Raw genomic sequence first — 13,586 nt, 5'->3', positions numbered from 1 at the left:
GAGAGCAAAGAAATCTCCCAAGTACCTAGAAGACTACATAACATTGCTGGCAAGGCAAAGGCCAGTAAACAGTGGGAGCACTGGGGAGCAAAATGTCATATAAAATAAATGTTGTATGTTGGTAGTAGTTTTAGCCCGGGGGAAAGGGGTGTTATGTCCCGAGCCTTTGCAAACGGCTCGGGCGTTTGCAGGCAGTCCCGGGCAGGTGCAAAGCTGCCCGGGACCAGACAGGCTGTCGCCAGCGCCGTGCGCATGCGCGGGTGCTGGCGCGGGAAAAGTAACCCATTTACCCGGGAGTTGCCTATATAAGAGGCTGCGAGGCGTTGGGCGAGGCTGAAGCCATCTTCCTGTAAGCTGAACACTGAATAAAAGAAACTGAGAACTCCAGCTGCTTCTCGTGTCTGTTTTCCCGCCAAGGACGCAACAAGCATCATTTAAAAAACAGAAGACAGATGTATTTATAAGGCAATATTGTGATGGGAAGGGAAGGGAAGAGTTTATAGTGACAGCATCAGTAGCCATTCTCCGTGTCTCCATTCATGGTCTTCAAGTATCTCCACATCTGAATCTTCAGCCACTTCCATTTTTTTGGCCCTGAAGAGAGGCAATGTTGTCTATACCTGAATGGATCTGTTTTATTTCATAAAATGGTTTGTAACTATTGGTGCTCAGTTTAAAAAGCAAGAACACCTTCATATAATTGAAGTTTCTAAGACCAGTTTTCTAAATAGATATATTTATACTGACCATTATGGGAAAAATAAATTTATTAATATATCAATATTCCTTCAGCCAGGAAGATAAGGCTTTCCTAAAACTTGGATGGAAGAATATAGAATTCTCAGGACTCTAGTCCAGATTGGAAATCAAAAGCAATTCAGGAAGACCATCTCATCAAACACCTTCTGTATCAATTCAAAGAAAACAACATGGTCTTGTCTATGAATTCATTCCAAACTGAATTCAGCTAGAAGGGATTTCACGTAATCCACAGGTACATAAGTTGCTCACTAAAGCGAATATCAATGTACAGTAGAGGCAGTGTGGATATGCACCATTCCTGATATGAGCTCAACACAATAGTTGAAGTTGAGGATGTGACTTGGTTATATTTGTACGATCTGTGATTTCATGCAAATATTCCTGGTGTGGCTTTTTCTTAAAGGCGGTAATTGAGATTATAGTTCAGATCAGTTTCACGTGTACCTCAATCATGGAGCTACATATCTTGATTTCTTTCTTAATGGTCTTTCCTGCATGTAAGGGAAAAAACCCCACATTTTTTAAGATAGCAAGTGGTCTTTTTTCTACATTTCCTGATATCATTTTTTTTCCTTTCTATATTCTTGAATACAGGTATTTCATCACAGATTACCCTTATTGAGTCTGGTGATGGCCTTAAGAAGCCAGGAGGTACTCTACGGCTGACTTGTACAGTCTCTGGATTTGCCATCACAAGCTATGGAGTGCACTGGATCCGTCAGCCCCCAGGAAAGGCATTGGAATGGAATGGTGGTATCTGGAGTAGTGGAAGCACTTACTATAACAGTGCTCTCCAGAATCGGATCACCATCACAAGGGATACATCCAAAAACCAGGTGTTCCTTCAATTGACTGGTTTAAAGCCTGAGGACACCGGCACTTATTACTGTGCAAGAGACACAGTGAAAGAAATGCTTTGCTCAAGCAGCCTAAAACTTCTCTTCCTCAAAATGAACCCTTAGTCATTTGTTGTTTTTCAATGGCAGCTGGCAACTAGATTCTTTTCCATGCTCTGCCAGCTATGTGTGAAAGTTTGCGTGGGAAATTTGGAGCATGCCTTTACTACGGGAGCAAATGGGGCAGGCAGGTGTTCTTGGAATAAAGTGGTCCGACATGTTGCCCCTTTGATAACCAGCACCTTGAATCAAAACAGGAGCCTATTGGAAGCCAATACTATTCACAAACTAGCAGTGTTAAATGGGCCTAAAGAGATGTACACATAAGTCTGGTTTCCAGATGGTCTTCAAGGACAGCTCCATGTAGAAGGCATTAAACTACTCCAAAGGAGACGTCAGTAATCAGTTTTGCCAGGAATTGGCAAAACTGCTGCCCAATAGGCAAAGGCCTTAAAAGTGCCTATGGAGCAGTACTATCACTTCCAGTGACCTTAATGCTGTCCCTCTATTTTTTTATAACACTTTAATAGTTTTTTTATATTTACAATTCATTAATGCTTAGTAAAGAGTGTGTTGTCTGGGTCTATTTGTTTTACTTAATAGTACACATTAAATTCCTAATCTGTGACCCATTTTTCCAGCCATTGATAAAATATATCCCATATTTGAAAATAAACCTAGCCGACAACTTTATCATCCAAAGATGCTGTCCCTCTGTTGATGCAGCCTAGGACAACATTGGCTTTTTTGGCAGCTATGGTACACTACTGGCTCATTCTTAAGCAGTGATCCACAGGACATCCTCTCACAGACACTACTGATGAGCCAGGTGCTTCCTATCCTGTACCTGCATATTTGGTTTTTCTGCTTCAGGGCAGGGCCTTACTTTTCTCACCAATGAACTGCTTCTTGTTGGAGCACAAAGGACCCAATGCTCAAGTCAGTAAAACCCTTCTGAATCCTGAGTCCATTTTCCAAAATGTAAGGATCCCCCCCCTACTCCAGTTGGTATCATATTTCATGATGATGATGAATTGGGACGAGGAGGAGAAGGAGGAAGTATCTTGAGAGGTTTGTCCAACAGTTACTCCAACAACATTTTATGGGATGAAATCATCAAAAGCCCCATTTATCTTTATCATGTCTATAATTTTAACTCTTCATTTAATGACTACCATTTATCTTCTTACATATCAACTCCTAAGATATTTTACTAAAGTAATATTGCAGAAATTTCCCCTTTGTTTCTCAATTCCATGTGTAATCTTACAATCAAAGAATTTTAGAAGACTTGTTATGAAAAGAATGATTAAAAATAGCATTATTTAATAGAAAATAGCCCTGTAAAAGCATATGATGTTGCAGTTTGAACTAAGGTCAGATATATTTCACCAGCATACAGGCTACATGAAAACCACAAATTTATTCTTCATCTTTTATTGACATGTTTTTACTGTATTTCTGTGGGGAGGGTTGGGATGAACAAGTAAATTGGAAAATAAATTGAAACTGGATGGAATGATTTGATCAGCAGATAAATAAAGTCCACTCTATCTGTCCTATAGTAGATATTCTTTGTGCATTATTTTTGCATCTGCTTTCTTCTCATGAGCTGCTCCTTGTTGTTCAGTTCAGGCCTCAGCACAATTATGAAACATTTGGGGAAAAATATGCATCCCAAAAGCCCAGCACTGGAAGCCAAGATGGAAAAGATCTCCACAGCTACCATATATTTTCCTTTGGTGCTCAGGTAAGTTGGAACAAATGACAACCAAACAGTGGTGAATACTAGCATGCTGACGGTGATGAATTTGGCTTCGTTGAAACTATCTGGCAACTTCCTAGCTAGAAAAGCAACACTGAAGCTGATGATGGACAGAATTCCCATGTAGCCTAAGACAAGATAAAACATAGCAACAGAACCTTCCTTGCACTCTGCTACCATCTCAGTAGTCAGTGAGTCCATGTCCAAATTGGGGAACGGAGGAGAGATTGTTAGCCATATAGCAGAAATGCCTACTGGGATGGAAGAGCTGGGAAGGACAATAAAACCAGTGAGCCTCTTTCCCACCCACCTCCTCAAATTGGATCCTGGCTTGGTGGCCATGAAAGCTACAACCACAGTAATAGTTTTGGCTAACACACAGGAAACAGCCAGCGAGAAGATGATGCCAAAGGCTGGTTGCTGAAGGAAGCAGGTCACTACTCCGGGCTTACCAAGAAATAGGAAAGGTGAGAGGAAGCAGAGCAAAAGAGAGATGAGAAGAGCATAGGTGAGGTCCCGGTTGTTGGCTTTGACTATGGGGCTATCTTTGTGCAGGTGGAATATTTTTAATAATGAAATTGTGATTGAGAAAAAGAAGATGGCACTTGTTGCTAATGAAATGCCCAGAGGTTCTTCATAAGACAAAAAAATGATCATTTTGGGAAAACATTCATCTTGTTTCTGGTTTGGATACTGATCAGATGGACATTTGAAGCAATCTTCTGTGTCTGGATGCAGGAAAACAGATTAAGGCAGGGTTAAATTTATGCAAAATGACTCAGTTCTCATGGTCAGTCTTTTAAAAAAGAGGCCCATCACTCTTGATTCCACAAGAGAACCGAACTTTGTGAAGAAACAGCCATTATTGTCCAATTGTCCTTCTAACCACTAAACTAGAAAGATCAATATATTTATTATTTGGATTATTCATGAAGTCTTCCTGTCTTCAGCTCAATTCTGCTTCCTGAATATTTTTACATTGTTTCTTTTGAAAACACACATCATCAAGGAATAATGGATGAAGAAAAAAAATAGGAGCCACTGTTTATAGCTTCAGGTTTGAAGGGAAGAAAGACCCTTTCACTTAACCACTTCTGTAACTCGCTAAATCATCTGTGCTTTCTCCTGGTGATATGATGGTTGATAGATAAAGGTAAAGATTTCCCCTGTCCAGTCATGTCTGACTCTAGGTGGTGGTACTCATCTTCATTTCTTTGTTGAAGGAACCACCATTGTTTGAAGACATGTCTGTGGTCATGTGGTGAGCATGACTATACACCAAGGCCCACAGAATGCTGTTACCTTCACACCAAAGTGGTACCTATTTATCTACTCACATTTGCATGCTTTTGATCTGCTGGGTGGGCAGGAGCTAGGGAAGGTAACAGGAGATCATCCCATTGCATGGTGCTCAGGTTTCTAACCCAGGCTATCAGCTTTTCAGCTAACAAGCTCAATGTCTTTAACCACTGAACCATCATGTCCCCATTAAGAGATATGGCCAAGAAAAGATCTTCTTGAATTAAAGAAAGTAGCACATGGGTGCTATGTTCATGCACCCATGTATTTTGAAGGACCTTTCTTCCTTAAAATATGAAGTCCTGCAAAGTCATAATGATAATATATTAAGCAAGAATACATTGCTATATAACTTATGTGGCCCAACACTTCTCAACAATTGCCATATGGAATATCCCTCCAATTCTCATTAAGCATGCAGGAGAAAAGAGATAAAAAGAAAAATAAGGGGCAGAGATGTTATCAAACCGGACCATTTTGATTTTCTCCAACCCTCTTTATATCCATTATGTTGGAAGAGTTGCTGTACTGTGTCATTTACCTCTTTGATTGGAAATCTTCCCTTCTGGACACCGAACACATCCATAGCAGCAAAATTTCTCTCCTTCTTTTTTTCTCTTTTGAGAACCAGGCTGGCAATAAGGATTACACAAGGAAAGAGGATGGACCTTTAAAATAAAAAATAAAAAAATAAAAGGTTAGGTAGAAATTATCTGGCATGACATAACAAATGAACCATCAGTTTACACATGTTTAGAAAGTAAATAGGTAGGTAGGTGGTAGCTAGGTAGGTAGACAGGTCACTACAATTAATGCCTCCTGGACAATGCTGAATTTATCATATAAAGTACACTTCATCTTAACCTAAACTCTTGATATAGAATTAACTATGAGTAATCTTCTTCTCCTTCCTGTTCTTCTTTTTGTTCTTCCTCCTCCACCTCTTTCTTTCTTATTATTATTGTAATAGAAAGTGAGAGAATTCCAACAATTAAAATTGGGCTTTTCAAAAGATTTATGAATACTCACTTTGCTAACGCTCCCATGCCATTTAATCTTGTCAGTCTCAATGATGATTTCTTTCCCTTGAGAATCCTTGGTCCCCATCCACCCAACCTTCACTTTATGAAAAGAGTTATTAGAGAAAATAAGCATGTTTACTATATCAAATCCATATCCCATCTCCTTATTCTCATTAAAGGAGACCATTTCTCCATCTGTGTTGTTAAATGAAAGGGTCTGAAGGAAGCGGTGAAGCTAAGAAGAACAAAGCAAGAAACAGATAAGAGGACGGATCTTTTCATAACTCAAACTAAAGTGAATACATAAAAATATTATCCCCGCCATTTGTCATTCTTATTCTTGTTCTTTTAGAGCTGTAACCTTTTGTTTTATTTTTATATAAATATTTTAACTCTTCATGGTAGGCCAGATATGGAAATAATTACAATTATACTTTATTGGGATACAATAACAACTTTATCAAAAGTTATTTGTTTACAAAAACAACATTTTAGAAGAATGCCTGTGTCTTTCTTTTCCTCCCTTTTGTACCTGAGCCAGTTGTAGTATGTGTCTTTGTAATACTCTCCCACCCCTCTGGATTTAACACACTTTTTTTTTTTACTACCATAATGTTTTCTAAAAGCCTTTTAATACCTTTTTCATCTTGCTGGCCTCCTACAAAATATCATTATTATTTTTTTAAAAAAATTACTGAACGAGGGCAATAATAGGATAAGAAAATCAACTCTAATAACATATGGAACTGAATCAAACTTTTAATAACTACCGGTATGGATGTAGAAATCTCTGTCTGAATGCCTGAATCCATACATTCTGCTTTTCCTTTTTTTAAAATAACTTCTTTTAACCTGATTCATTACCAAATATGAAGGCTTTTGAACACTCTTCTTTAAAAAGGATAGTTGTGAAAATGAATGAAATGATTTTACTCATCTTCAGAACTGGAACTACTACAGTCATATCACAAGTGCTTCAGCGCTTCTGGGTTGAAAAGATTGAATGGTGACATCACCATTGACCAGGGGATGCTCAATTGGGGGGTTCCTTTCATAATCTCATTAAGTTGCCAGCTGGAGTTTATCTACGGACAGTTGTCCACTTTAATATGCTAACTTGGCAGGAACTGGAGAGTGTGACGGAACTCACCCCATCCTGGGGCAGCAAGTGGGTCTTGAACACAAGCTTGTTGTTTGTCAGCCCAGCAGCCTAACTCATGTCAGTGCGCTCCCTAGAACTGGAAAATGTAAGAGGACTCCTCTCCCCTAATGGAAAATATTTTAAATAATCCACAAATACATATATTCCTGTGAGTTATTAGTGAAAAAGAAGTTCTATGTATTTTAATATGATGTGATATATTTTTTCAATTCTATGTAGAATTTCTTTTAATTTTCTTTTCTTTTTCTTTCATTGTGGAAACATTACCTGCCAAGGGCTTATCTCTTCAAGATGTCTTGTAATCCTGATTGTTTTATGTTTTGATCTAGATAAATCCAGGCCATGTAATGCATGGGCCACAGCAAAGACTGCAGTATAGATGCTGTAGCTATGGCCAGTCATGACCATCTCAAATAGAATCCCTGGAAGATCCCTCAAGGATTCTGTCCCACTACAAAATTTGTGAGCCTCTATTAGGTTCGTAGGATCTGGAACAGAGCAACCAAAGGCTTGTTACCAGAACTCCTTGGAAAAGTCATCAGGTTGTGCCTTGGCTGGTTTTATATTCTGAAGATAGATCTGAAACTCTTCGTGTTCATTGGAGTGGATCGCAAAAAGAAAAGCACCTTGGAATATTTCGTATTTCTAGTCCTTTGAAATGACTGTTGAAGCAAAGTCAATCTGGTCTGTCATAATCCACACCTTTTCGGTATATTTAACACCCGCAAAAAATAACGCAGTGCTTAGCCACATTACAGTTAGAGTTTCACCATAGACAACAAGGGTGTTAACTTTTGGATCTGAGTAGAACTCATTAGCATTGGCAGAAATAGTTTTCAGTTCATCAGGTTCAGGGAACCGGCTATCAACTGGCATTCTTTGAACAAAGGCTGGACATATCTTATTCTGGAGAAATAATGACTCCATCTTTTTCAAGAAACGCTCTCCACTTTCGTCATCTCCAGCCAAAAGTCCAACCCAGATCCACCCAAAATGTTTAAGTAAATAGATAATGCCTGTATACTGATGACCTTCATTGGAGACTGTGTGGTAAAAGGAAGATGTCTCTACCATATTACTTCTTTGCATAGGAAACGATCCATATGTGAGCTGAAAGGACATGCTCAGAGATATTCAGATACATATTATTTATTTACTTATTCATCACATTTCTACACTAACCATCTCATCTAAGTGATTCAAGGCTAATAATAATAATAATAATAATAATAATAGTAATGTTGTTGTTGTTAATTGCGAAGTCATGTCCGACCCATCGTGACCCCATGGACAATGTTCCTCCAGGTCTTCCTAATAGTAATAGTAATAATAATAATAATAAAATCCAGTCTGAACATCTGGCTGATTGTACGATGATTAATAATAATAATAATAATAATAATAATAATAATAATAGAAATAGAAAGACTGTGGCAAAAGCAAGCAAGGGTAGTACCAGTAGTAATAGGCTCCTTAGGTGTAATCCCAAAACAACTGGAGCACCACTTGAACACCATTGGCATTGACAAATTTGCTATTAGTCAATTGCAAAAGGCGGCCTTACTAGGAACTGCTTCCATCCTACGACAATATCTGTAATACCATCAAACATCCACATCTGCCTATCCCAGGTCCTGGGTAAGGACTCGATAGGTAGACAAAATGCCAAATCCAGTCTGAACATCTGGCTGACTGTGCGATGTTCCATAATAATAATAGTAATGCATTGGAAGATCTGCAAAAAATATCATTTGCCTGTAAGCAAAAACTGGTGAGATCATAAAATAGAGAAAGTCCTAGAAAATGATAAAATTAAACTGCTCTGGGACTTCAGGATTCAAACAGACAAGCACTTGCAACATAACACCCCAGACTTAACAATTGTCGATAAGAAAGACAAAAAAGTCTGGATAGTGGATGTGGCAGTGCCTGGAGATAGCAGAATAGAAGAGAAAGAACTGGAGAAGATAACAAAATACAAAGACCTACAAATAGAAATAGAAGACTGTGGCAAAAGCAAGCAAGGGTAGTACCAATAGTCATAGGCTCCTTGGGTGCAATCCCAAAACAACTGGAGCACCACTTGAACACCATTGGCATTGACAAATTCGCTATTAGTCAATTGCAAAAGGCGGCCTTATTAGGAACTGCTTCCATCCTGCGACGATATCTGTAATACAATCAAACATCCACATCTGCCTATCCCAGGTCCTGGGTAAGGACTCGATAGGTAGACAAAATGCCAAATCCAGTCTGAACATCTGGCTGACTGTGCGATGATCAATAATAATAATAATAATAATAATAATAATAATAATAATAATAATAATAATAATAATGTAGTATAAGAGCATAAATCAGAACAAAGTTAAAAACAAAATTTAAAAGATAGGGCTATGGTATTAAAAGTTAAAAAATTAAAAAGATCACAAAGGAGAGAGAACATGATATCAATTCCTCCCCCCCCCAGAGATGCATATCACTCTTACACAAACAAACATAGTTTTGTGTAAAAGTGTCTTAACACTCTTTCTGAGATAAGATACCAGAGATACCTCTGAAGATAGGATAAGGTGGGAGCAACGACAAAGAACTGTCTCTCCTTGGATCCCACCAATGATACAGGATACACAGCATGCCCTCCCTGTCTGACCAGGTGGGATGAGACAATATAATTGGTATGAAACAGTTCTTTAGTTAACGTGGCCCCATGCCATAAAAGTCTTTAAAGGTGAGAGTTAACACCTTGAATTCAACAAGAAAACAAACCAGCATCCAAGGCTACGCATGTAGCAGAGGTGTTATATGCCATTTATCTATCTCTATCTCTATTTCTATCTCTATCCCCCTCTCTCTTTCATAAGAGGTTTTCTCAATGCATTTATGAACATTATTTTTAAGACCAGGAATTATCAGTGAATGGAGAAAAATAGTTGCTTTTTTATCCATTAAGCCTATTAATCACTAAGTTCCCTCAAAGGTTTAATAACAAAAGAATAAATACCCACCTTAGCAATTCAAACTTTATTTAAAAAGATTTGTTTGCAAACCAGGCTGCTTTAAAATCTAAGAAAGAAGTCTTAGGAAAATCAATCAAAGCAATATAATATCTTTATGGCTTTTCATGGCCAGACTTCATCCTGATGGGCTATGAACATGTACTAGCTGATCTCAAGGAACGGGTCATTCATTTATAGCAGCTTTACCAGATGTACTGAGAAACATCTTTCTGAGGCATTCTACACACTTTTCCAGCCAGCCAGATATCTTAGCTGCATACAAATTCAAAAATTTAGAAGGGTTTATCTGTCTATGGAGATTCTCAGTCATCCAAAGATTGTCCCAAAGATGCTTTTCTCATGAGGCAACTAGACTTTCTTGTTTTTCTTTGAAGATATTTTGCTTCTCATCCAAGAAGCTTCTTCAGCTCTGACCATCCCCACCATGCAGTCAGAGCTGAAGAAGTTTCTTGGATGAGAAGTGAAACATCTTCAAAGGAAAACAAGAAACTCCAGTTGCCTTGTCAAAAAAAAGCACCTTTGGGACAAGGGTTTTATCTGTTAATTCAATGGCCTCCCAACAGCTTTTACTGAAGTATACACCAAAATATTCCCTTCAAATGAAGACTGTGTCCATGCAATGGAAGAATAATTGAAACTGGAACATATTATCTTCTATTGTCCCTTCTGTGCAAATGATCATCAGGAATTATTATCTCCATCTTTCGCTAAATATCCTGATAATTCTGATTTTCTAATCTTACATTGTTATTATCAGATCAATCTGATTTTACTTCCTTGACTACAGAGACATATTGTTCTATTGTTTATACAGAGTGCCATTGGTTCTTTTCTAATATATATTAGATTTTTTTTTTCTTTTTACCCTAATTAATTGTGATGTTCTTGTTTTTATCTGCTGGACTATAACCAAATAAATTTGATTGATTATTTGATTGATCCATTCAACATAGTACTATGTGTACTGAAATGGCACTCTGAGATTCCAAGCAGGAAACACTTAATATTAAGCTACAATTCATTCTATCAGGTCGGACCATAATTAGAATTCTGATGATGGTGGAATCTGGGAGAGTCCAAATCATGGACTCTTATGCCAAAACCTTGAGAATAATGATGCAGCATTAGAGAAATGTTGATAGCATTGATAATATCAATATTGTATCAATATTGATATCAATCTTCCAATATATAAGGGGCTGCCACTATGAAGAGGGGGTTAACCTAGTCTCCAAAGCATCTGAAGACAGGACAAGAAGCAATGAATGGAATCAAGGAGAGAACCAACTTAGAACTAAGGAGTAATTTCCTGACAGTGAAAACAATTACTGTAACAAGTGGAACAGTTTGCCTCCAGAAGCTGTGGGTGCTCCAACATTGGAGGTTTCTAAGAAGAGACTGGACAACCATTTGTCTGAAATGGTATAGAAGACCTCCAACTATGTTATTCTGTTAATATGCATGCTTATTGCTTTGCTATTAAACCTTTAAGGAAACCTAACCTTAAAAAATATCAAAAATAACCATTTTGCTTCATTCAGTGATAATTCCTGGCCTTAAAAATAACGTGTATAAATGCATTGAGAAAACCTTTCCTTAGATGATATAGGTCGATAGATGATAGATGGATAGATGATAGATAGATGATAGATAGACGGACAGACAGACAGACAGACAGACAGACAGGCAGACAGATCCTTCCAACATTTTTATTCTGTTATTGGCAAGATATCGTAGCAAAATCAGGGAGCTGAATAGAAGACAATTCCAAAGGTTTAGGAAAAAAATAATCATGAAACTGATTCGGGATACTCCAAGTGTGAAATTAGAAGCTCATAAAGTAGGCTTAGCAGATGTTAGTTTCTAGATGTCAGTTTTCCATTGAGGACATAGCACATAAGCATTGCTTGAGCAGGGTCTGCAAGATTGTCTGAGACATAACACATCCTCTTCACAACCTGCTTTCCTTGTTACCTTCTGGGACAGGGCTCCATAGTATCCAAAGCAGAATACAGTTTTGTCCCTTACAGTATTAACCTTGTGAACTCTAAAGCTTCCTCCTTCCATTATGTATTCAAGATGGACAGTGAATAATGCTTACATGTTATTTATGTGCAAGGGTGTATGTCTATACATATGTTGTATATAGTATGTTTAAATGTGTTTTATGTATGTGTACAATTTGAAAGCAAGCAACTAAATTTCATTTTTAATGTGGCCATTGTGCCCACAATTAAAAAAAAATGACAATGGAGGTTATCTAATCTAATAATAAAGACAGTCCACTTTACCTTAATTTATTCATACCTTAATTATTTTCCTTAAGTGTCTTCTTTAACTTGAAAGTTAAAGAGCAAATAAGTCCTACTAGTTCTAAGGTGCAAAATAGCTACTAGGTGGTAGAAATAAGTAAGGATGGTCCTCTGATCTTTTATGCCACTGAATGGCTGACCAGATCTTTTGCAGCTCAGAGATTGTAGCCCTGATGGCAGAGGAGAAGAATAGGAAGCAAGCGAGAAATACTTACAGTGGAAGCTCATCACTCAATTTCTTAGAAGGAGCTTCATCAAAGGTGTATTGGAAATATACATTTAATATATGAGAAACTATCCCACCAATCAGGAATTTGCCAGACTGGTACCACTCATGTGGAACAAGAAACATCTCTTTGCTAGAGCACTTTTTGGGGTCTGCTTTAGCTCTCCCGTATGATGAAAGGAGTACAAGTATTGTTAACAAGAACTTCTGACTCCAAATCACTCTAGATGGATGCAATTTCCAGGCCATCTCTGTAGGCTGAGAGCTGATCGTTGCAAACATCAGCAAGCTACATCATCTGAAAACCACCTCCATAATTGTAGCATAGGAAAAGGAACTGTAATTAAGGATAGCATGTCTCTGAAAGTGTTCTTCAGGCTTCAAACAATACAGTGATATATTGCCTAAATGAATTGGGGAAATCTACAGTGTTCAGCTGGATAGAATTCTGCCTTCTTTGTCCTCTCCCAGCTTAGAATTGGGCAAAAGAAAGGTTTTATAGTTCCTTGCAATATTGCTTGTGGATTTCATTTTTGATGCTCTCTAGAAGTTCCATGAGTGAAGTCAATAGGAAAATGAATATCCTCAGATAATTGCAAGAAGGATAATTACTACTCATGCAATACCAAGTCTCTTTGTGGCAGAGAAGGGAGTAAACTCTTCTTGTTTTTCTTCATATTTAGAGAAATGTATGGAAGTTGACTAAATGATGATGAATGTTATTACTAAATGTCGTTTTCATCTCCATCATGCAGAGAACTAGACAATCAGTTATTTACCAGATTTAATATTCCCCAAATGTTCAAATGATGCATCATGTTGAATTTTCAAGAGATGATTTTCCTTCTCACACAATCAACCTGTTCCTTCACATGTTTCTTAAGGATTAAAATGAATATAATTTAACTGATGTTGGTACATTTTCAGCATGTCTACAATGGAGGACTAATGCATTCTAGCAGGTCAAAGAAGTATGTATCTCTTTTATCCCAAGGCTATGTAAATTCAGTAATAGCTTCCTGTTGAAAGGAACAATACCTTCCTGTTCTCCGGCCACACTCAACATCTGAAATGTTGAGTGCTTGACTGAATGTTTCCTCATCAGTAAAACTCCTTTAATTT

At 37.7% G+C, this 13,586-nt stretch overlaps 1 gene segment (V, D, J or C); it reads left to right on the top strand.

Moving 5' to 3' along the window:
* The first annotated feature begins 1,192 nt into the window (after positions 1–1,192).
* Positions 1,193–1,724, top strand: LOC120302095. The segment is given in 2 exon segments: positions 1,193–1,259; positions 1,357–1,724. Coding segments are annotated over 2 exon segments (414 nt in total).
* Positions 1,725–13,586: the final 11,862 nt, after the last annotated feature.

Source organism: Crotalus tigris, unplaced genomic scaffold (assembly GCF_016545835.1).
Source record: "Crotalus tigris isolate CLP2741 ecotype Arizona unplaced genomic scaffold, ASM1654583v1 scf7180000024422.289953, whole genome shotgun sequence".
In the NCBI taxonomy this organism is placed as follows: Eukaryota; Metazoa; Chordata; class Lepidosauria; order Squamata; family Viperidae; genus Crotalus; species Crotalus tigris.
Note: the sequence above shows the minus strand (reverse complement) of the source record. Positions and strands in the feature narration are given on the sequence as shown.